Source organism: Lepus europaeus, chromosome 18, assembly GCF_033115175.1.
Source record: "Lepus europaeus isolate LE1 chromosome 18, mLepTim1.pri, whole genome shotgun sequence".
NCBI classification, from domain to species: Eukaryota; Metazoa; Chordata; class Mammalia; order Lagomorpha; family Leporidae; genus Lepus; species Lepus europaeus.
Genome location: NC_084844.1, coordinates 21,267,242 through 21,291,178, shown reverse-complemented (window position 1 = coordinate 21,291,178; position 23,937 = coordinate 21,267,242). Strand labels below are relative to the sequence as shown.

The window sequence follows — 23,937 nt, the reverse complement described above, 5'->3', positions numbered from 1 at the left end:
AGGGAGCTCCGGAGCTCCCCATGAACCACATCAGCCATTCCCACTCTACGGAAAATGTTTCAAAGGATGTTCCTAGGGAGATCAGAAATGGTGATGTCTTAGATTGGGCCACCTCTAGAGCAGACCAAGTTATAGGAGTTTTGTTGCAGGTTGTTCATTTGGGAGATGATCCCAAGAAGCACTGCAGGACCTGAACTGGGACATGGGTAGGGCAGGGAGGGAACCACGCAGAGGGAGGGAGGGAGAAGAAGACCCTGCACACGGCTGGCTTTGATCCCACAAGGACCCTGGGAGACTGGCACAAATGCCTTGCTTGGAGGCAGGTGGGAGGGGGCATCTGTTCACCACCTCCTTGTAATGGGTGAGCGCTGATCCAAGAGGCTTTAACTCTCCTGCCCAGGGCTCGCTCCTTCCTCCAGAAAGAGGCCTCGGGCTTGCTCCAAGGAACCATCTTCCCACTTTGTGACAAGAGTGCAGAGGGAAAGGGGGCAGCACCCCTGAAATCATCTGCTGCCGTCCTCTCATTCATTAGAGGCAAACAACAGAAAATTGCCAGATAAGCTTCAAAATTACATCACGAAAAATAAGACACACTGAACACATATTTGAGAGACGTGAAAATTCAGATGTATTGAAAATGAGGGAATATCTCCATGTCACAATTATAAGAGAGAGTAAATACTTCCATTTGGGTTACATGATAGTTGAAAGATTACAGAGAGGCAGAGAGACAAAGAAGAGAGAAAGAGAGACAGACATGCCTGGGGTAATAAAATTGGAGTCCAAATACACGTGGAGAATCTGTTGGGACTGAAGTCTTACAATCAGCTCCTCATGATCACAGATGGGATATAGGCAGAATATTGGGTCAAGAAGATCAGCGAGTGGAGGTGGGAAGGCTCAGCAGCAAGAACCACTAGAGCAGCAGGGGCGGCAGCAGGTGGACACACAGCAGCTGGGGCGGCAGCACTGAGTTCTACAGCAGGTGGTCTGGCAAGAGATGGGCTGGCAGCAGCTGGAGATGCAGCAGGTGGGGCGGCAGCACACAGACTGGCAACACTGGGGCCTGCAGCAGCTGGAGATACAGCAGCTGGGGCGGCAGCAGGTGGACACACAGCAGCTGGGGCGGCAGCACTGAGTTCTACAGCAGGTGGTCTGGCAAGAGATGGGCTGACAGCAACTGGAAATGCAGCAGGTGGGCTGGCAGCAGGTGGTTCTGCAGCAGGAGGGCTGGCAGCACTGGGGCCTGCAGCAGCTGGAGATACAGCAGGTGGGGCGGCAGCAGGTGGGGTGGCAGCAGGTGGACTGGCAACAGGTGGGGCGGCAGCAGGTGGTTCTGCAGCAGGTGGTCTGGCAACAGGTGGGGCGGCAGCAGGAGGGCTGGCAGCACTGGGGCCTGCAGCAGCTGGAGATACAGCAGGTGGGGCGGCAGCAGCTGGAGATGCAGCAGCTGGGGCGGCAGCAGGTGGGCTGGCAGCACTGGGGCCTGCAGCAGCTGGACACACAGCAGGTGGGGCGGCAGCAGCTGGACACACAGCAGCTGGGGCGGCAGCAGGACTCCTCCTGGCAGAGGTCTTGGCCACAGCCCTGCTCAGAGCAGATGGAGCCACAACAGGAGCTGACCATGGTGTCAGAGGATGGAGGTTGCTGTGGGTTTACAGACGGTGGGTTTGTGAGGTGTGGGTGTCTCCCTCACCCTGGTCCCCTTTTATACCCTGTTGAGGGGCTCTGGCATCAGGTGCAGTGCTCTTTCCTTGTTATTGTTTGTCCTGATAAATAGGTGATTATCAAATTAGCCAAGTGTGTTTCCCCGCCTGAAATTTCTCAGCAGATGGGAAACATCATTTCCCTTTCCTGGTGTGTTAGAGTTCAGCCCATCAGCCCTTCCTGAATCACCTCCCGTGTGCTGGTGTTCAGCTTCTGCAAGAGCAGTCACGTGGCATTCACACTCTGGGCTCTGCAGCTCAGTCCCCCGTGGCTGTACCTCCAGTGACAGCAATTCTCCTGGACTGTGAGGACTTCTGGTGGCTCAAGTGGGAAGATGTGACTCGTTGTCAGATCCCATTCCCTGCAGGGCAGGTGGACAAGACATTGGGACTGTGAAACAAGGCCCCAGACAGTAGAACAACAAGGCTGGGAGGACATGTCCTGTCTCCACTGTGAATCACGGCCCATTTTCTACATTTTTCATGTTAAGAAACACAGAACTGTTTCAAGGAAGAAAACTACGTTGTGTTTTTTTTTTCTCCATCACAAACATCTAAGTGAGTTTTAGGAACTCGAGGAATCTGGATGCAGAAATGAGCCTCACCACACAGTTCAGTCCCCTCACCTTCCTCCTCTTAGGGACTGCTTCTCATCACCTCTTCTTGGCTGACAGGTGTGTGACCTGTGTCGAAGCCAAACCAGAGGACCCTAGTATCCTGGCCTCTTAGCTTAGCTCACCCCCTTCCGTTTCACTCTGCTGATCTTAGATCTTAAGGTGCACTCCCCACCCTTGCTTTTTTAAAAAAGATTTATTTATTTGAAAGAGTTACACAGAGAGAGGAGAGGCAGGTAGAGAGAGAGGTCTTCCATCACTGGTTCATTCCCCAGTTGGCCACAACAGCTGAACCTGTGCCTATCTGAAGCCAGGAACCAGGAGTTCCACTTGAGTGCAGGGGCCCAAGGATTTGGTCCGTCTTCTGCTGCTTTCGCAGACTACAGCAGAGAGTTGGATCAGAGGTGGAGCAGCCGGGACTTGAACTGGTGCCCAAATGGGATGCTGGCACTGCAGGCCACGGTTTAACCCACTACACCACAGTGCCAGGCCCTCTGCCCTGCTCCTTATTGAAGTTGTGATCATATTTCACTCTCTAGTCATTGATTTCAACCAAAAAAAAAAAAAAAAGCATAGAGAACCATAAAGGTGAAGTAGAAATAAATATCTCGATCCATGGGCATCCACTTATATTTGATCATAGAGGGGATGAGATGAAAGCCCAGAGGCTACAGAAATGCCAGCCAAATTCCTGGGCAACCATCACTGTGCATGAGGTGGTGAGTGGGGGCTTCCAGTCCATCCCTGGTCCATCTGGGCCAAGGAAAGGGGCAGCAGGGACCAGCTGGTAACTGGGGTGGCAGCTTTAAGTATCTTAGTTAAGATCATTTAAGACCAAACCCTAGCAGCATTTTATTCACATTTATTTCCTTATCAAATGAGTGAGTGACAGGTTTTATTCCTATGCTTATGTGTACAGAGCAGGAAATGTGTATGCAGATGTACTGTGAAGTAGCCTGGTGTCCCGAGGGGCCAGATTCTCATGGGATTTACTGTATGAAAGTAGGGAAGAACAAACCCTAAAAGAGAGAGTTGTCGATTATCAGGAGAGAAGTTTCTACACAGGTTGAGGGAGGTGAAGTGAACTCTCACCACAGCTACAGGGGCGCAACTCAGGCTCCTTCCTTATAGACCCTTGTGCAGAGTCACAGCCCTAAGCCAGGGGCCTTCCAAGTCGGCTGCTTGTTGCAGTCAAAAACTGCCAGACTGGCTCCTGCCCAGGGACATGCTGATTTAGTAGGTGTGGGATTTGGCCTGGAGTAGAAGTTTTTTATGCTTCTCAAGTAATTCCAGTGGATAACAAAGCTTGAGAAGCACCACCTCTTTTTTTTTCTCATTTGCATGCAACTGTGGAAGTTTATGCTGGGAACATAAATAGCTAAAAATAATTAAAATGTAACTGATGCTAACAAAATAATAGAGAAGATGACCCTGAATTTGAAACACTGAGCTTTGAGCATGGCAGACTGAAACACTGATGATTTTCTTTACTCTTTTTTTCCTGATTTTTTTTACTCTTTAGGTCACTCTAATACCATAACCCATAGTCTCACATGGATAAGAATGAATCACTAGAGCACGAGCCACAGTGGGTGATTTCTGTTGAGAGCACCCTGGGTTATTTGGGAAGAACCTCAGAACCAGGACAGCCATGACTCAGTATACTTCCTGATGAGTTTACCCGTAGGTAGGGAAGTAGAATTGATACTTTTTAAGCATACACATATGATTTTACACACATATGATTAACTCTTCTAAGAGTCTACAGATTGTATGAAAATAAACAACTGTTCCTCAACACTTAAGACAAGGGCTGTTTAAAGTTTTTGCATCTCGAAGTTTTAATTTCACTTCTAGAGATTACCTTTCAGGTGATTGTTAGTTTCCACAGGTCAGGTAGATCATAGAGTATTTGTCCTTTTGGACTAACTTATTTCACTAAGTATGATGTTGTTCCATTGTATTCATTTTGTTGCAAATGACAGAATTTCATCTTCTTTATGACTATGTAGTATTCTAGGGTATACATATCCCATAATTTCTTTACCCAGACTTCAGTTGATGGGCATTTGGGTTGATTCCATATCTCAGCTATTGTTGAGCTACAATAAACATGGAGGTACCGATAACTCTTTCATATGCTCATTTCATTTCCCTTGGGAAAATTCCCAGGAGTGGGATTGCTGGGTCATATGATAAGTCTACATTCAGATTTCTGAGGTATTTCCATACTGTCTTTCACAGTGGCTATACCAGTATACATTTCCACCAATAGTAGATTAGAGTACCTTTTTCCCCACATCCTCACCAGCATTTGTTGTTTGTTGGTTTCTGTATGAAAGCCATTCTAACGGTGGTAAGGTGAAACCTCATTGTGGTTTTGATTTGCATTTCCCTGATGGTTAGTGAACCTGAACATTTTTTCATGTGTCATTGGCCACATGGATACCCTCTTTGGAAAAATACCTGCTTAAGTCCTTTGCCCATTTCTTAGTTGGGTTGTTTGTTTTGTTGTTGTTGAGTTTCTTGATCTCTTTATATATTCTTGTTATTAATCCTTTATCAGTTGCATAGTTTGTGAATAACTTCTCCCATTCTGTTGCCTCTTCACTTTGCTGAGCGTTTCCTTTGCAGTACAGAAGCTTTTCTATTTGATGTAATCCCATTTGTTAATTTTGGCTTTGATTGCCTGTGCCTCTGGGGTCTTTTCTAAGAACTATTTGGTAGAGTTACAGACAGTGAGAGGGAGAATCAGAGAGAAAGGTCTTCCATGGGCTGGTTCATTCCCCAAAGGGCCACAATGCCTGGAGCTGCACCGATCTGAAGCCAAGAGCCAGGAGCTTCTTCTGGGTCTCCCACACAGGTGCACGAGCCCAAGGATCTGGGCCATTTTGTACTGCTTTCCAAGGCCATAATAGAAAGCAGGATGTGGGCCAGCGCCACAGCTCACTAGGCTAATCCTCCACATGAGGTGCCGGCACACCGGGTTCTAGTCCCGGTTGGGGTGCCGGAGTCTGTCCCGGCTGCCCCTCTTCCAGTCCAGCTTCCTGCTTTGGCCCGGGAGTGAAGTGGAGGATGGCCCAAGTCCTTGGGACCTGCACCCGCATGGGAGACCAGGAGAAGTATCTGGCTCCTGCCTTCGGATCAGCGTGGTGCGCTGGCTGCAGTGCAGCAGCCATGGTGGTCATTGGAGGGTGAACCGATGGTAAAGGAAGACCTTTGTCTCTGTCTCTCTCTCTTTCACTGTCCACTCTGCCTGTCAAAAAAAAAAAGAAAAGAAAAAGAAAGCAGGATGTCAAGAGGAGCATCCAGGACTAGACCGGCACCCATATGGAATGCTGGTGCCTCATGTGCCTCATGCGCAACAGTGCCGGCCCCTGTTCTTGCTATTTGGATTTGTATTGCATTGAATATTTACATTGCTTTTAGTACATGGACATTTTGATGACATTGATTCTTCCAATCCTTAGACATTGAAGATGTTTCCATTTTTTCGTGTGTGTTTTCTTCTATTTCTTTTTTAATGTATTGTAATTTTCATCATAGATCTTTAACATCCTTGATTAAATTAATTTCAAGGTATTTGAGATTTTTTGTAGCTATTGTGAATGGAATTGTCTCAGCCATGGCATTGTCTGTGCATACAAAGGCTATTGATTTTTGTGTGTTGATTTTATATGCTTCCACTTTACCAAATTCTTCTATGAATTCCGATAGCCTGTTAGTGGAGTCTCTGGGATCCCCTATATATAGAATCATGTCATCTGCAAATTGGGATAGTTTGACTTCCTCCTTCCCAATTTGTATCCCTTTGATTTCTTTTTCTTGCCTAATGGCTCTGGCTAAAACTTTCAAAACTATATTGAATAGCAGAGGTCATAGTGGTCATCCTTATCTAGTTCTGGATCTCAGTGGGAATGCTTCTAACTTTTCCCTATTTAATAGGATGCTGGCTGTGGGTTTGTCATAAGATGCCTTGATTGTGTTGAGGAATGTTCCTTCTATACCCAATTTGCTTAAAGTTTTCATTATGAAAGGTGTTGTATTATATCAAATGCTTTCTCTGCATCTATTGAGAGAATCATGTGGTTTTTGTTCTTCAGATTGTTAATGTTCTGTATCACATTGATTGATTTGCAAATGTCGAACCATCCCTGCATACCTGGGATAAATCTCTGTTGGTCCAGTTGAATGATCTTCCTGATGTGTTGTTGGGATCAGTGGTTTATATTACTGATTCATTTTCTGTCTAGGTTATTGGTCTGTTTGGGTTTCAATGTCTTCATAGCTCAATTTAGGTAAGTTGTATGTGTCCAGTAATCTGTCCATTTCTTCTAGGTTTCCCAATTTTTTGGCATATAGCTCTTTGTAGTAATTTCTGATGAATCACTTTATTTCTGTAGTGTCTGTTGTTACATTTCCTTTTGCACCTCTAATTTTTTTTATTTGGGTCTGCTCATTCATTTTTTTTTTTTGGTTAGTTGGTCAAATGTTATGTAAATGTTGTCTATTTTTTTTTTTAAAAAAGCCTTTTGTTTTGCTGATCTTTTGTATTTTTTATTCAATTTTGTTTATTCTCTAATTATTTCTTTTCTTCTACTAGTTTTCAATTTGATTTGCTGTTGTTTTTGTAAATCCATTAGAAATATTGATACCTCATTTCTTAGTGCCTTTCCAAGCAATTGCTATAAACGTTCCTCTTAACACTGCTTTTGCTGTATCCCACAAGTTTTGACATGTTGTATTGTCACCTTCATTTGTTTCTACAAATCTTTTTATTTCTTTTTTGATTCCTCCAATGAACCACTGTTCATTCAGGAGGTATTGTTTAGTCTCCATTTGTTTACCTATGATCTAGAGATTCTTGAGTTGTTAATTTCCAGCTACATGACATTGTAGTCAGAAAAGCATGTTATATGTTGATTATCTTGAATTTGCTGAGACTTGATTTATGGCCTGGCATGGGGTCTATCCTAGAGAAAGTTCTTGCACTGGTGAAAAGCATGTGTATTCAGCATCTGTAGGATGAAAAGTTTGGTATATATCCATTAGACCCATTTAGCCCACTGTGTAGCTAAACTCTGTTATTTCCTTGTGGATTTTTTGTACGGTTGATCTGTCCATTGCTGAAAGTAGAGTATTGAGGTCCCCTGTTATTATTATATATTGAAGTCTAGGTCTCCCATTAGAGTCAGTAACATTTCTTTTAAATAGCCAGATGACCTGCATATATGTTTACAATAGTCACATCTCCCTGTTGAATTGATCCCTTAATCATTGCATAGTGCCCTTCTTTGTCTATTTTAACAGCTTTTGTGTTAAAGTCTGCTTTGTCTGATATTAGGATGACTACAACAGTTCCTTTTCATCCTTTCACTTTCAGTCTTTGTTGGTGAGATGTGTTTCTTGTATGCAGCAAATAGATGGGTTCTGTTTTGTAATACATTCAGCCAGTCTGTATCGTTTAACTGGAAAGTTGAGGCCATTGGCATTCAAGGTGACTGTAGATAAGTAACGACTTCGCCCAGCCATTTTCCTATAAATATTCTTATTATTTCCTTTGGATTCCCTTTGTATTTTTACTGGGAGATATCCTGCCTTCACCTTCTCTTGTAGTGATGGCCGTGTTTCTGTGTTTCCATGTGTAGAACATCCTTAAGCATCTTTTGTAATGCTGAATGACTAGTGACAGATTCTTTCAATTTCTGCTTGTTATGGAAGATCTTTATTTCACCTTAATTTATAAGTGAGAGATTTGCAGGGTATGGTATTCTGGGTTGCCAGTATTTTTCTCTTGAGACTTAGAATATATCTCACCGTTTTCTTCTAGCCTGTAGGGTTTCTGATCAGAAGTCCACTGTGAATCCAGTTGGAAATCCTCTGAAAGGAATCAGGTTTCTCTTGTGCACATTTTAGAATCTTTTCTTTATGGTTTACTGTGCAAAGGTTGACTACAATGTGTCTGGCCATGTCTATTAGGAGTTCTGTGTGCTTCCAGCACTTATATGTCCCTTTGATTCTCCAAATTGGGGAACTTTTCTTTAGTTATTTCACTAAAAAGGACTTCTGGTCCATTTTATTTTTCCATGCCTTCAGGAATCCTAATATCACTATGTTGGATTGTTTGATAGTACCCCATAAATTCTGACACAATTTTTTAGTTTTCTAATTTATTCTTCTTCTTTTTTCTTTTGGTCTGACTGTAAAATTTCCATAGATTGATCAATTAACTTGGATCTTCTTCCTTCTGCCTCACTAAGTCTATTCTTAAGATTTTCCACCGTATTTTTGTTTGTTCTATTGAATTTTTCATTTCCAATGTTTCATTTTGATTTCTCTTTATATCTCCATTTCATGGGAAAAATTTTATTCATGTCATGTACACATTTCTCTAGTTCGTGAATTAGTTTCTGATTACTTCTAAGTAATGCTATGATCAGTTATTGAAATCTGTTTCTGACATTTCATCAATCTCCTAATACTCACGGTCTCTTACTCAAATGTTGTGTTCTAAGGGCATCGTGTTGTCTTCCTATTCCGGTTCTTGAATTGCTGCATTTATTATCAGGCATCTATGGGGATACCTGTGGTTGTCATTGTTGTTTTCCCTGTGATGGCTTTATCTTTGAACTACACCTCTGTGTTTTAGTGGAGTGTCTGCTCTCTCAGTGAATACCCAGAGGTGTGTGCTGGTGTGGTCCTGGAGCTCTGCTCAGTGCCACAGAGTGAAGGGAGTGTCCCAGGTGAGACCCACATTCAGTGCAGTAAATCCTCTCTATTTTTTTAAATCAGAGAGGAGCTGTGTTCTGCTATGTAGGTGTATTCTCATGATCACCAGATCTCCTCAAAGGAGATCAAAGCATAAGTGTTAGCCCTGGTGGGTTCATATTCATCTGCGCTGCCACAAGAACAGCACAAAGGACCTGTGCAGTCCTTGGTGTGAACATGGATTCTGCAGCAATGACTGTCACCAGGGAGTCCCAAGTAACTGCTCTGAGGTCAGCGGACACACACCTATCACAGGACATGTGACCACTGGACAGTGGTCATGGCCTCATTGGGTCCTAATTTTTGCTGCACCAGGCAGACACAGTGAGCTGATACAGTGATGAAGTCACCTCATGATGGCGTGAATGAGGTAACAGCTTGCAGCTGACCCACTGTGAGGTTGGAGCACCACCTTGCACATTGCAACATAGATCATACACCAATGAGCATCATGTGATGCTGAGACCCCAATAGATTTATGTCCACTTTCATGGAATTTCCTTGTGCAAGAATTCCTGATTTATATCCACCTCAGCACGCAATCTCAATGCTTCCCCTCAACCACAGACTTCTTCAGGATGATTGTTACCTATGTGGCTGTTGTGCCCTAACCTTCAGATATGGTTATGGGGGAAAGAGATAAGACAACTAGCACTGCAACATCTGTGCAAAATTCAAAAGACCTTTTAGCATGTTGGTTGCCAGTGAACTACAGATTCATCAGAACACCTTGAGCTTTATATGAGAAATGTTTTCAAGGATGTGCTTAGGGAGGTTGGGAACAGTCTTAGATTGGGCCACATCTAGAGAAGTCCCAGAGACAGGGGTTTTTTGAGAAGTTCATATGGGAGATGATCCCTAGAATCAGTGAAAGGAACTGGGTAAATGAGCAGAGGAGGCATAGAAGTGAAAACAGAGTGAGAGAGTGAGAAGAGGACTCCTGGATGTAGTTGGGCTTAATCCCACCAAGGACACTGGGAGACTGGCACAGATGTTCCCTCTGGGGAAGCAGTCAGTGAGGACCACTTGTGCTCACCAGCTGCTGCCCTGGGTGATCACTGCGCTCAGAGGCTCTGACTCTCCTGCCCAGGGCTCACACCTTCATCCAGAGAGTCCTCGGGCAGAGAGTGGAGGAGCCTGCTCTGAGCAAGCGTCTCCTAGGTTGTGATGGGAGTGCAGAAGGAGTAGAGGTAGCACTTGGACATCACCTGCAGCTTCTTCTCTTCCTCAGAGATTAACTCAGACAAACTGCCAGATGAAGATGGACGTTCCATCCAGAGAAATAATGAGACATAATGCACTTGGGTTTGTATGCTCGGGAAAATTCAGATTTATTCAAGATGTGAGAATATCTTCATAAGAGAAAACATGGCACAGAGCAGATTATCAAAATTTTCCATTGCAGTGACATGATAGTGGACAGATTTCAGAGGAGATTTCTCTTTGGGAGACAGAGAGCAGATGGAGGCGGGGGTAGGGAGTGATGTATTGGAGACCAACACTCCATCTAAAATTTCATTAGAAATGAGGGTTTACAATTGGGCCCTTACGATACAGCCTATAGATGGACTACATCAAGAGTATTTGTTCATGAAGAACAGGTGAGTGGAGGTGGGAAGGCTCAGCAGCAAGAGCCACTAGAGCAGCAGGGGCGGCAGCAGGTGGACACACAGCAGCTGGGGCGGCAGCACTGAGTTCTACAGCAGGTGGTCTGGCAGCAGGTGGGGCGGCAGCAGCTGGAGATGCAGCAAGTGGGGCGGCAGCAGGTGGGCTGGCAGCAGCTGGAGGTGCAGCAGGTGGGGCGGCAGCAGCTGGGGCGGCAGCAGCTGGGCTGGCAGCACACAGACTGACAGCACTGGGGCCTGCAGCAGCTGGAGATGCAGCAGGTGGGGCGGCAGCAGGTGGGCTGGCAGCACTGGGGCCTGCAGCAGCTGGAGATGCAGCAGGTGGGGCGGCAGCAGGTGGGCTGGCAGCACACAGACTGGCAGCACTGGGGCCTGCAGCAGCTGGAGATACAACAGGTGGGGCGGCAGCAGGACTCCTCCTGGCAGAAGTCTTGGCCACAGCCCTGCTCAGAGCAGACGGAGCCACAACAGGAGCTGACCATGGTGTCAGAGGATGGAGGTTGTTCTGGGTTTATAGTCGGTGGGTTTGTGAGGTATGGGTGTCTTCCTGACCCTGGTCTCTTTTTATACCCTGTTGAGGGGCTGCTGGCATCAGATGCAATGCTCTTTCCTTGTTATTGTTTATTCCAATTAATAGGTGATTATCAAATTAGGCAAGTGTGTTTTCCTGCCTGAAATGTTCAAACCAGATGGGAAACATTATTTCCCTTTCCTGGAGTGCTAGGATTCATGGGTCAGCTCTTCCTGAATCGCCTGCCATGTGTCGTTATTGTTGAGTTTCTCAAGGAAAGCTGTCATGTGACACTCGTCTTTTTGGTGCTGTCTGCCTCTGTGTTACACAGTGGCCTCCATTCCATCATGTTGTTGTGAATGACACAATTTCATTTTTATGGCTGAATGGTATTCCTTCATGCATGCGTAACATGTTTTCTTTATTCAAATGGACACTTAGGTGTTTGTATTTCTTGGCTGGTGTGATTAGTGCTGCAGGAAACACGGCAGTACAGATGTCTCTTTAGCAATCTTCTTTCATTTCCCTTGGGTATACACCCCGTAGTGTGGCGTCAACAATAGATGATCTCATAGAAGTAAAAAGGTGGTTACCTGAGGCTGGGGAGAGACATAGGGAAGAAGGGATTGGGAAAGGTTGATTAACAGGTCCTACATTATAGCTATGGAGAGGAGGTTCTGGGTTCTATTGCATAGTAGGTGACTACACAGAATGTACTGCAAAGTTTCTAGTACTAGATGTTTTCACCATAAAGAAATGTTGAACATGTTAAGATATAGATATATTGGCTCTGATTGGTTATTATACAATGTGTGCATGTATCAGACATCACAGGGAACTCATGACTATACTATTTTGTATGCCTGTGAAAATTTAATAAATAAAAACACTTTAAAGAAAGGAGTCTCGAGATCAAAGAGAATCATCTTATATTTATTTGTACTGAGGATGAGGTGGAAGCTTACAGGATCAGAAATGCCCAAACAAGTTGCTGGACCACTACTGTGTCATAACATGATGAGTGCAGCCCATCCATCCGTGGCCCCTGTGCCAAGGAAATGGGTGGAGATTCGAGTTGGTAACCTATGATGACATCTTTAAGTGCAATAATTAAAGACTGAGCGAGCACTTTGCAAAATATTGTCATACCTACTTCCTTTTCAAATACTTATTGACAGGTTTTTTCATAAGTTGGTGTTTGCTAAGCTGGAAAAGACTGATTTAAACCACTGTGTTGTGAAGCAGCATGGTGTCCCAGGGGGGCAGATTTTTCACTGGATTTACTGTATATGAGGGGCTAAGCGAAGAACAAAACATTAAAGAAAGAGTTGTTGATTATCAGGAGAGTGGTTTCTGCACAGGTTGAGGGGCATAAAGTGAACTCTCACCACAGCTACAAAGGCACAGCTCAGGCTTCATACTGACTGGTGTGCAGTCACAGCCTCAACCAGTGGCTCTCCAAGTTGCCACTTGCAGTCACTTGTGGAATGTCAGAAACCACCGGTCCTAGCGTCTGCCCATTCTGATTCCATTGGTGCGGGATGTGGCCTGGGCATAGAAATTTTTTAAGCTTCTCAGTAATCCCAATAGGACACCAAGCTTGAGAAGCACCTTCTAAATTGCTCTTTTGCATCCATTTGTAGAAGTTTGAATTGAAGATAGACATAGCTAAAATAATTAAATACAAATGTTTTAACAACATAATGGAGAAGATCCTGAATTTAAAACCCTACACATTGAACATTACAGACCAAGCACTTGTGATTCTCTTTAGTAGTTATGGTGTGAGCTCTTTTCAATCATGCTGGTAACATGACCACCCATCCTCCATGTGGCTCTGACCTGGGAGTCCTTTGATTCCAAGTCAGTTCCGTTTCCAGTGACTCAACTCTCAGCCAGCAGAGCTGCCAGGACTCTTTATGAGCTGACTTCTACTGAAGCCTTGACTTTCCACCTTGAAAACCAATGCAGTGGACTGGGCTGCTGGGCCTCCTTGATGGCAGATCACTGTGTAGAGCAGCCGTTAATTGGCCTGGCACCTCTCTTTACATTGTTTCTGCTGCCTAGCTTTCTCTTCCACCTGGTTTTTGTGAAAGCAGACTAGAGGAAACCCTTAAGAGGATTCAAGTCAAGGGTGTGCTCCATCCCTGGGCTTTGAAGTCTAAACTAGAAATCTATAGTCACAGGCATGTTTTGACAGTGCTTCTTCTATGAGGTAGGGTAGACAATGCCCATGAGGAAAGCTATATTCTCACTTTAACATCAAACATGATGATTTGCCTGTTTACTGTGCCCCCAGCAAAGTAAATATAGCTGTGAAATCATAATTTAAGCTTTCATTTTGGCTATGCATTACTACAGAAAAAGTTAGACACCCCTTTTATAAGGTCTCAGGATAAAACTGGACATCCCAGAGAGTCCTGCAGTATGGAGTCAGTTCCCCACTTTCTCTCAGTTGGAACCTGTAGTCCATTATTGGCTTTCTCTGCTTGCAGAGCTGTCCCAAAGTACTGAATACAATAGAAGTCACTAGAAAAAGTCCTTCAGAACCCATAAGGGGACACATAGACACAGAACCAACAAGGCTTGAGTTCTTCAGAGCAGAAAATAGGATTTTTAGAGTTTGGAGAACACAAACTGTGGATGACAAAAGACTTTAAATAGCCATGGTTAAAATTATAAACTCATTAACCAACAAGAGGCACTTGCTTATGCCACACAGTATTTTCAAAAGCACCTGTACGATTTTATAAAACACTTATCCTTTTAGGCCTCTGGGCCATTCTCATTAAAACCATCATTTTTGGTAACACAAGATCATTAGACTTTTTAACTTTTGGACATTTGTGTCAGTAGTAATTTTTATTATCATAACGTAAATTTAACACCACTTCACCTTTTTTTTTAATTCAGAAGGCAGCCTCCTGCCCCAGAGCTTTATTTTTTTGAAGATTTATTTATTTATTTTAAGGCAGAGTTCCAGAGAGGCAGAGAGAGAGGGAGAGAGAGAGAGGGAGGGAGAGAGTCAACCATCAGCATGGTTAACTCCCAAGATGGCCACAACGGCCGGAGTTGTGCCGATCTGAAGCCAGGAGCCAGGAGATTCTTCTGGGTCTCCCATGTGGGTTCAGGGGCTCAGGCACTTGGGCCATCTTCTAGTGATTTTCCAGGCCATAGTAGAGAGCTGGATCAAAAGTGGAGCAACTGAGACTCAACCAGCACCTATGTGGAATGCCGGCACTGCGGGTGGTGGCTTCACCCATTGCACCACAGCACACACCCCACTTCACATCTAGGCAGTACCTGTAATATAATCCAAATAGCCTTTTGTGGTCTCTACAAGATAAGAGACATTTATCCGGCTGGCGCCGCGGCTCACTAGGCTAATCCTCCGCCTTGCGGCGCCGGCACACCGGGTTCTAGTCCCGGTCGGGGCACCGATCCTGTCCCGGTTGCCCCTCTTCCAGGCCAGCTCTCTGCTGTGGCCAGGGAGTGCAGTGGAGGATGGCCCAAGTGCTTGGGCCCTGCACCCCATGGGAGACCAGGAGAAGCACCTGGCTCCTGCCATCGGATCAGCACGGTGCGCCGGCCGCAGCGCGCCTACCGCGGCAGCCATTGGAGGGTGAACCAACGGCAAAAGGAAGACCTTCCTCTCTGTCTCTCTCTCACTGTCCACTCTGCCTGTCAAAAATAAAAAAAATAAAAATAAAAAAAATAAAATCTAAAAAAAAAAAAAGAGAGAGACATTTATCCTTTGATATTCCCGGGGGCTCAACTGCAAATATCAAAATCCAAAGAATTTGGAACTTTGATTTTTATTTTTTTGACAGGCAGAGTGGACAGTTAGAGAGAGACACACACACACAGAGAGAGAAAGGTCTTCCTTTTTCCATTGGTTCACTCCCCAATGGCCACTGCAGCCGGCACACAGCGCTGATCTGAAGCCAGGAGCCAGGTGCTTCTCCTGGTCTCCCATGCGGGTGCAGGGCCCAAGCACTTGGGCCATCCTCCACTGCACTCCCGGGCCACAGCAGAGAGCTGGACTGGAAGAGGAGCAACCGGGACAGAATCTGGCACCCCTACTGGGACTAGAACCAGTGCCGCAGGTGGAGGATTAGCCTATTGAGCCACAGCACCAGCCACAAAGCAATATTTTTAAAGGCAGTGATCTTCCTAGATTCAAAGGGGAGAAATTTCTTTAAACACAATGACCAGTTACAGTCTAATGTGTGAGATTGTTATTTACCAAAGACATCTTTTTTGGATTTTAATTGGATATGAGTCTAGTTTTCCACTGTAGGTTGTTCACCATTATGTTAAGTTTAATGGGGGAGGGCTCCATCAGAGTAGATGGACACCCCTCTGGTTGGAGAGATTTCTTAGGAGTAGAATCTGATTGGTGACAGAGTAAGAGGCACTTAATAAAAAATGAAGATATGTCTGGAAATAATAATTAACCCAGTGAGCCTGCTGGTTTGCGGGGCCAGTAGTCTTGATCATTATCTCACAGAGGTTGGGAGAGATACATGGGTGCAGAATTTCTGAAATTTTTCTCAGGGCTTTATGGCCCTCTTGGTCAGGGCAGGAGAGCAAGGTGGCTAGGATAAAAAAAGAGAGTAGCAGAATGGAGAAAAAAGGTTTAGGAAGAGAGAGGCAATTTTGGTTGTTAACCCAGAGCTAACAAACAAAATATCTATGAAATACAAGCCAATGGGACCATGGAAATCAGTTTGTAGGAATTGAGGAGACCTGGCGAGGTCAATTTGACATTCAGTAAAAGGTGTGGACAAAAAACATCAAAAGATTTCATTTGCAATACTTTATCCTGTCTGTCTTGCTCTTGATAGAACGAAGAGCCATGAAAAGCCTGGGATGGCGGGCAGTGCAACAGCATAGTGGGTAAAGCCACTGCCTGCAGTGCCGGCATCCCATATAGGCAGCAGTTCGAGTTCTGGCTGCTCCACGTCTGATCCATCTTTCTGCTATGGCCTAGAAAAACAGTGGAAGATGGCCCAAGTCCTTGGGTCTCTGCACCCGTGTGGGAGACCTGGAAGAAGCTCCTGGCTCCTGGCATTGGTTGGCGCAGCTCTGCCCGTTGGAGCCAACTGGGGAGTAAACCAGCAGATGGAAGGCCTCTCTCTCTCTCTCTCTCTCTCTCTCTCTCTCTCTCTGCCTCTCCTCTCTCTGTAGACGGACCAGAGCCGTGCGCAAGTGCATGATTCAATGCCACGTCTGGATATCTGCTGACAGAGAGGTGCTCCTACACCCAAGTCAGTGTGGGTGGGGATTGCTGGTGGCTCTTAGTGTCCACCTGCACTGCTACCAGAAGTCTCCCAGCTCACAGGAATCACCTCATCTGGGTGTTTCTATCCCCCCACCCTGCACCCTCTCCTGACTGCTGGGCATCCAGCTCTAGCGAGGTCTGATGTATGGACATGAAGCTCTCGCCACCTCGGCTCTGGTACCAACTGCACTGGGCAGCTTCCTGTGGGGTCAGAATTTCCCTGCAGGCAACACTTTGGCTTCACTGCTTCTACAAGCATGTCCTGCCTGCCTGAGCATCCAGAGATCTCCCCGAGGGCACTTCATGGAATTTCCTTGTGCAAGAATTCCTGATTTGTATCCCACTCAGCACACAATCTCAGGTGGTTCCCCTCAACCACAGACTTCTTCAGGATGATTGTTACCTATGTGGCTGTTGTGCCCCAACCCTAACATATATGGGGGAAAGGAGAGAAGACAACTAGCATTGCAACATCTGCAAAATTCAAAGAGCGTTTAGCACGTTGGTTGCCAGTGAACTACAGATTCATCAGAACACCATGAGCATTATATGAGAAATGTTTTCAAGGATATGATTAGGGAGGTTGGAACAGTCTTAGGTTGGGCCACCTCTAGAGCAGACACAGAGACAGGGGTTTTTTGAGAAGTAGTTCATATGGGAGATGATCCCTAGAATCAGTGAAAGGAACTGGGTAAATGAGCAGGGGAGGCATAGAAGTGAAAACAGAGTGAGAGAGTGAGAAGAAGACTCCTGGATGTAGTTGGGCTTAATCCCACCAAGGACACTGGGAGACTGGCACAGATGTTCCCTCTGGGGAAGCAGTCAGTGAGGACCACTTGTGCTCACCAGCTGCTGCCCTGGGTGATCACTGCGCTCAGAGGCTCTGACTCTCCTGCCCAGGGCTCACACCTTCATCCAGAGAGTCCTCGGGCAGAGAGTGGAGGAGCCTGCTCTGAGCAAGCGTCTCCTAGGTTGTGATGAAAGTGCAGAAGGAGTAGAGGTAGCACTTGGACATCACCTGCAGCTTCTTCTCTTCCTCAGAGATTAACTCAGACAAACTGCCAGATAAAGATGGACGTTCCATCCAGAGAAATAATGAGCATAATGCACTTGGGTTTGTATGCTCGGGAAAATTCAGATTTATTCAAGATGTGAGAATATCTTCATAAGAGAAAACATAGCACAGAGCAGATTATCAAAATTTTCCATTGCAGTGACATGATAGTGGACAGATTTCAGAGGGGATTTCTCTTTGGGAGACAGAAAGCACATAGAGGGGTAGGGAATGACATGTTTGGAGACCAAATCTCCATCTAAAATTTCATTAGAAATGAGGTTCACAATTGGGCCCTCACAAATACATCAAGAGTATTTGTTCATGAAGAACAGGTGAGTGGAGGTGGGAAGGCTCAGCAGCAAGAACCACTAGAGCAGCAGGGGCGGCAGCAGGTGGACACACAGCAGCTGGGGCGGCAGCACTGAGTTCTACAGCAGGTGGTCTGGCAAGAGATGGGCTGACAGCAGGTGGGCTGGCAGCAGCTGGAGATGCAACAGCTGGGGCGGCAACAGGTGGTTCTGCAGCAGGTGGTCTGGCAACAGGTGGGGCGGCAGCAGGTGGGCTGGCAGCAGCTGGAGATGCAGCAGGTGGGGCGGCAGCAGGTGGGGCGGCAGCAGAAGGGCTGGCAGCACTGGGGCCTGCAGCAGCTGGAGATACAGCAGCTGGGGCGGCAGCAGGTGGGCTGGCAGCAGCTGGAGATGCAGCAGGTGGGGCGGCAGCAGGTGGGGCGGCAGCAGGAGGGCTGGCAGCACTGGGGCCTGCAGCAGCTGGAGATACAGCAGCTGGGGCGGCAGCAGGTGGGCTGGCAGCAGCTGGAGATGCAACAGCTTGGGCGGCAACATGTGGTTCTGCAGCAGGTGGTCTGGCAACAGGTGGGGCGGCAGCAGGAGGACTGACAGCACTGGGGCCTGCAGCAGCTGGAGATGCAGCAGGTGGGGCGGCAGCAGGTGGGGCGGCAGCACACAGACTGGCAGCACTGGGGCCTGCAGCAGCTGGACACACAGCAGCTGGGGCGGCAGCAACTTGAGATGCAGCAGGTGGGGCGGCAACAGCTGGGCTGGCAGCAGGTGGGGCGGCAGCAGGACTCCTCCTGGCAGAGGTCTTGGCCACAGCCCTGCTCAGAGCAGACGGAGCCACAACAGGAGCTGACCATGGTGTCAGAGGATGGAGGTTGCTCTGGGTTTATAGTCGGTGGGTTTGTGAGGTATGGGTGTCTCCCTGACCCTGGTCTCTTTTTATACCCTGTTGAGGGGCTGCTGGCATCAGATGCAATGCTCTTTCCTTGTTATTGTTTATTCCAATTAATAGGTGATTATCAAATTAGGCAAGTGTGTTTTCCTGCCTGAAATGTTCAAACCAGATGGGAAACATTATTTCCCTTTCCTGGAGTGCTAGGATTCATGGGTCAGCTCTTCCTGAATCGCCTGCCATGTGTCGTTATTGTTGAGTTTCTCAAGGAAAGCTGTCATGTGACACTTGTTTTCTTGGTGCTGTCTGCCTCTGTGTCATTGTGCGTAGCACATCATGTGGACTCTGGGTTGCCAAGGATGTGTCTAGGTCCCGATCTTCCTTTTGCCAATCCAGGCTGATAGAGTTCTATTACAGAGTGATAACAGGTTCATTATTTCTAAGATGGGCAGAAAAGTAACTCTGAAAAGGTTCCTGGGTATGAAGAAAAAAAGACTTCTAGGACACATACTTTTCTTCTGTGGAACATGAGCCAGTGTTTAGACTTTTCATAGTCAGAAAGTAGAATTGATAACTGACATCTGGATCATACACATAAATTATGTCAACTCTACCTAAATTGTACCTCTATTTTTACCCAGAAAAGTGTAATTTCTTTCTCATGTACTTCTTTTGAATCTTTTTATTGAGTCTTAGAGTGTCATGATAAAGGAATTCAGTTGAGTAAATGTAAAGATATTTGAAGGAAGTGAACCCAATTGATGTTTGCAAACATGATTCAGGAACTTGCAGCTACAGCCATCTATTCAGGGGGAAGTGGAATATCTATGTAACTGAAGGTTATTTGATACCAACTTTGAGTTGTTATTGACAGTCTGATACTCAAAATGTCTGCATGAGAATTTGGTGGTGGTCATCAGAATGTTTATAGAATATTGGCTCAGTCTGTCTAGTGAGTTCATAGACACACCTGGTGTTCATCTACCCAGTTGTCAAATGTAAAAATCCAACACTTGCATTCATTCAGCTAAGAAGAAAGAGCTGTTGTCATCATGAAATCTGAGTAGAATCCCTGGAAACTGCCTTTTCCACCTCCTGCCATCCACCAGGCAAGCTAATAACTAATATATGAGGTTGGAGCTGCCTTCCAACCTGAAAACTGGCAGAATTAGAGTTCCATCACATCCCCACACCTCCACTGCCTCAGTCCTCATGGAAACTCAGCAGATCCTGACAGATGGCAGTGACAAACACTGACTACATCAAATAAGAGACCCAGTTGTAGCTGATGTGGTGGATGTAGAATCCTTGCTTACAGTAGATTGATACAGTTTCTTGTCTGGTGCATGTGTCAGTTGAACTTGCAAGGGGATCCTTTACATTTCCAGGAAGGAGAGGCAGAAATATGTTAAATTCACAAGGAACAGACAGCAGTCTAAGTTCACTGTCTGAACCCGGGCTGTCCTTTTCACAATATAGTTCACAAGGATGTAGACTGGGAAATGCTCTAGAACATCATGTTGAGGATCTTATGTCAGTCAGACCTGATAAGCAAGAAATGTGAGTGCCATGGACACCTCAGTAGGATACCTGTGCCCCAGGAGATGGAAGATAAATCTGACAAATATTGCAGGGCTGCCATGCTGGTACTGTTTGTAAGAGTCCTGAGTCTTGCCTATACCCAAAATATCAACTGATGGATACCTAACCTGCCAACAGGAGATCAATACAAAGCATCCAATCATATCCAATTCCTTGAGGAGATAAATGAGGCACTTGTTTCTGATTGAGGTTGATATAGTCTACATATGAATTTGCCTATTCTGCTGATAGTTCCTCAAATAGCCACATTATGAAGGGTCTAGAGTGTTGATCTAGCAGCATGATATCCTATATGAGATCTTGTAGACCCCATACACAACATAGGATGTGTGACAGTGGGTATTAGTCATGGAGTCCACAGTTCCAAATATTTGCTGCACCATCCAGACCCAGTTGAGCTGATAACATGAAACAGCTGCTTCCTGAAGTCACAGCTGAGGTGACAGCTTGGAGCTGGCATCCGTGAGGGTAGAGCACTCTTTTCCAGGATGCAGTACATACTTTAAACTAATGCCTGTCATATGGTGCTGTGTCAGATTCTCCATATTCAAACCAAGGGTGGAAGAGCAGAGCTGCCTCCCTCACCTTCCTTCCCTGTGATCCATGTGGGGGAATCTGTGTTTCCCGCCAGCGACACTTTAGTCTCTGTGGATCTAGGGGAAGTGGGGAGGGGCCACCTGCGGGGAACATAATAAGGGTCCCCTTAGAATGAAGCCTGTGGCCACTTCTTTATCATCTGAGTATCTCTTGCTAGGGGATAAGCAGGCAAAGACAGGAGGTGTTCACTGTGGCTGGTGACTCCAGCTCCATGAGGCAACTGGAGCACTGCCACACAGGGCAGGGAGGAAGACACGCATCCCTTTGGTCACCCATGGGAGCACCATGGCACTTCTCCTTCCAGTTGCTACTGTAAATGGGCGAGGGTGACAGCTACAGTCTCATAAGGACACAGTAACCAAGGGGTCCAGATTCTCGGTCAATTACTCCTCCACACAGTTCATCTAGAGCAACAGACGTGATGCCCACTCACCTGCCTCTTGTACATTTCTCTAGAAATTGTGAGCCTCCGGGTAGAGTGAACTGAAGAGGAGAAGCAGATGGGCCTGAGCCCTGCCCGGGTGGATGATATGATGCTCTTCTGGATGTCTCCTGCCAGAGGTGTGCTCCGAGCCCCAGTCTCCGAGCCAGTGTGAGTGGGGACTGCTGGTGGCTCTCGTTCACAGGCACCGTTCACCAGGTGGTTGCTGTCGCTCATGGGAACCACTTCATCTGCCCTCTGCACCCCGTCCTCTGCCCTCTCACCCAATGTGGCCCACACCTCGTGATGTCTGGCACAAGAGTACAAAGGCCCCACCACCTTGCCTGTAGGACGGACAAGCCTGTGGTTCCACTCATTCTGTGCAGCCCCAGAAGGGTCTGACGATGACAGAATTCACTGAGCACCGTATGCCCTCTCTGCTTCTGTGACCGTGCCCTGCTGGCCTCCGCGTCTTACAGACTTCCCCTGGGAGCACTGCGCCGGGAATCACTTTCCCAGGAAAACATGCGATGTTAACAAATCCAGCCTGGCACTTGGTCCTCCTTAAACTCAGCCCTGTAATGCACACCTGAAATGGTACTTCCTCAAACACAGCTTCCTTGAAGACTGTCAGCAACTTATTGTGCCCCATCCCTCAGCTATGGTGATGGGAAGAAATCCCTGAAGACAACGAGTGTCAAAACCTCTGCGTAAAGATGTAGGAAAAGGTTCAGAGGATGTACCATTCCAGCTGACAGCTCCTGAGTTCACCAGGGCACCCCGGCAACCATCCACATTGTGTGAAAATGTTTTCGGGGATGTTAATAGGGAGATTGGGAGCCCTGGGATTTCAGGCTGAGTGGCCTCCAGAAAAGACCCAGACACAGAGATTTTACGGTAAGTAGATTCTTTGGAAGAAAATCCCAAGAACTACAGGAACTGAGAAATGAGCAGGGAAGGGAAGGAAGTCAGAGCATGGGGAGGGAAGGCGCAGAAGGCTCCTGTGAGCACCTGGGCTTAATCCTTCTGCAGACCCTGGGAGCCTGGAACAATGCCCCACACGGGGAGAAGTCAGCAAGCACATCCACCCACCAGCTCCCTGTGCTGGGTGATCACTGCACCCAGAGGCTCTGACTCTCCTGCCCAGGACTCCCCCCTTCATCCAGAGAGTGGAGGAGCCTGCTCTAAGCAGCTGTCATCTTGTGTTGGACTGAGGGGTACTGGGGAAATAGAGGTGAGACCCTAAAATAGTTTGCCACAGTCTTCTCCTTTCATAATCACCAACAACATTTCTTACCCAGCTTTGAAAGAAGGAAAAAAACAAAACACTGCCCTTACATTTTTACGTCTTGAAATTTCAGATTTATTTAAGATGTAGGAATATTTCCATATGAGAAAATGACAGCAAATATTTCAATTGTAATGACACAATAGTGGACAGATTTCAGAGATTCAAACTTAGGTTCCTATGGAGAGACATGCCTACATGGGGGAGAAGGGGAGGCAATATATTTGGAGGCCAAAATCCATCAAGAATCTGTTGGAACTGAGAGTTTATAATCAGCCTCTTATGATCCAGCTCACAGACTGACTACGTCAAGAGTATTGGTTGTTGGAAAGCAGATGAGTATAAGTCAGAGTGCTCAGCAGCAAGAACCACTGGAGCAGCAGGGGCGGCAGCAGGTGGACACACAGCAGCTGGGGCGACAGCACTGAGTTCTACAGCAGGTGGTCTGGCAAGAGATGGGCTGGCAGCAGCTGGAGATGCAGCAGGTGGGGCGACAGCAGCTGGGACGGCAGCACACAGACTGGCAGCACTGGGGCCTGCAGCAGCTGGAGATGCAGCAGGTGGGGCGGCAGCAGCTGGAGATGCAGCAGGTGGGGCGGCAGCAGCTGGGGCGACAGCAGGTGGGGCGGCAGCAGGTGGGCTGGCAGCACACAGACTGGCAGCACTGGGGCCTGCAACAGCTGGAGATGCAGCAGCTGGGGCGGCAGCAGCTGGAGATGCAGCAGGTGGGGTGGCAGCAGGTGGGCTGGCAGCAGGTGGGGCGGCAGCAAGTGGGCTGGCAGCACACAGACTGGCAGCACTGGGGCCGGCAGCAGCTGGACACACAGCAGGTGGGGCGGCAGCAGCTGGACACACAGCAGCTGGAGCGGCAGCAGGTGGGCTGGCAGCAGGAGGGCTGGCAGCACTGGGGCCTGCAGCAGCTGGAGATACAACAGGTGGGGCGGCAGCAGCTGGGCTGGCAGCAGCTGGGGCGGCAGCAGGACTCCTCCTGGCAGAGGTCTTGGCCACAGCCCTGCTCAGAGCAGACGGAGCCACAACAGGAGCTGACCATGGTGTCAGAGGATGGAGGTTGCTGTGGGTTTACAGACGGTGGGTTTGTGAGGTGTGGGTGTCTCCCTCACCCTGGTCCCCTTTTATACCCTGTTGAGGGGCTGCTGGCATCAGGTGCAGTGCTCTTTCCTTGTTATTGTTTGTCCTGATAAATAGGTGATTATCAAATTAGGCAAGTGTGTTTTCCTGCCTGAAATTTCTCAAGCAGGATGGGAAACATTATTTC

At 47.0% G+C, this 23,937-nt stretch overlaps 2 protein-coding genes across 17 annotated transcripts; both read right to left on the bottom strand.

The window, feature by feature from the left end:
- Positions 1-900: 900 nt before the first annotated feature.
- On the bottom strand, positions 901-18,718 carry LOC133776511 (keratin-associated protein 4-2-like). 11 transcript variants are annotated; one of them, XM_062215424.1, is made up of 3 exons: positions 17,966-18,718; positions 10,739-11,132; positions 901-1,556 (listed from the first exon to the last, which is right to left on the bottom strand). In XM_062215424.1, the coding sequence occupies exons 1-3, from the start codon at positions 18,716-18,718 to the stop codon at positions 901-903; spliced, it is 1,803 nt and encodes a 600-aa protein (XP_062071408.1). The 11 variants fall into 11 exon arrangements, with proteins under 11 accessions (XP_062071408.1, XP_062071409.1, XP_062071416.1 ...); XM_062215425.1 differs by lacking the exon at positions 17,966-18,718 and adding an exon at positions 12,228-12,235 and having other exon boundaries at positions 901-1,563; positions 10,758-11,019; XM_062215432.1 differs by lacking the exons at positions 10,739-11,132; positions 17,966-18,718 and adding an exon at positions 1,559-1,626 and having other exon boundaries at positions 901-1,336; positions 1,382-1,495.
- Positions 18,719-23,016: 4,298 nt separating this feature from the next.
- On the bottom strand, positions 23,017-23,712 carry LOC133776944 (keratin-associated protein 4-7-like). Of its 6 annotated transcripts, XM_062216288.1 has the most exons (3): positions 23,645-23,712; positions 23,462-23,581; positions 23,017-23,371 (listed from the first exon to the last, which is right to left on the bottom strand). In XM_062216288.1, exons 1-3 carry the CDS (start codon positions 23,710-23,712, stop codon positions 23,017-23,019), a joined length of 543 nt encoding a protein of 180 aa, XP_062072272.1. The 6 variants fall into 6 exon arrangements, with proteins under 6 accessions (XP_062072272.1, XP_062072270.1, XP_062072271.1 ...); XM_062216286.1 differs by having other exon boundaries at positions 23,017-23,092; positions 23,183-23,712; XM_062216287.1 differs by having other exon boundaries at positions 23,017-23,406; positions 23,515-23,712.
- Positions 23,713-23,937: the final 225 nt, after the last annotated feature.

What these genes read in the sequence shown, in the direction of transcription:
- LOC133776944 (XM_062216284.1), bottom strand. Translation starts at nt 23,712, where the DNA reads ATGGTCAGCTCCTGTTGTGGCTCCGTCTGCTCTGAGCAGGGCTGTGGC.
- LOC133776511 (XM_062215424.1), bottom strand. Translation starts at nt 18,718, where the DNA reads ATGGTCAGCTCCTGTTGTGGCTCCGTCTGCTCTGAGCAGGGCTGTGGC. An exon ending in GCTGCCGCCCCAGCTGCTGT is followed by an intron (nt 11,133 to 17,965) that starts GTGTCCACCTGC and finishes GACTTCTGCCAG; the next exon opens with GAGGAGTCCTGCTGCCGCCC. An exon ending in TGTGTCCACCTGCTGCCGCC is followed by an intron (nt 1,557 to 10,738) that starts CCTGCTGCTCTA and finishes GCCAGGAGGAGT; the next exon opens with CCTGCTGCCGCCCCAGCTGC.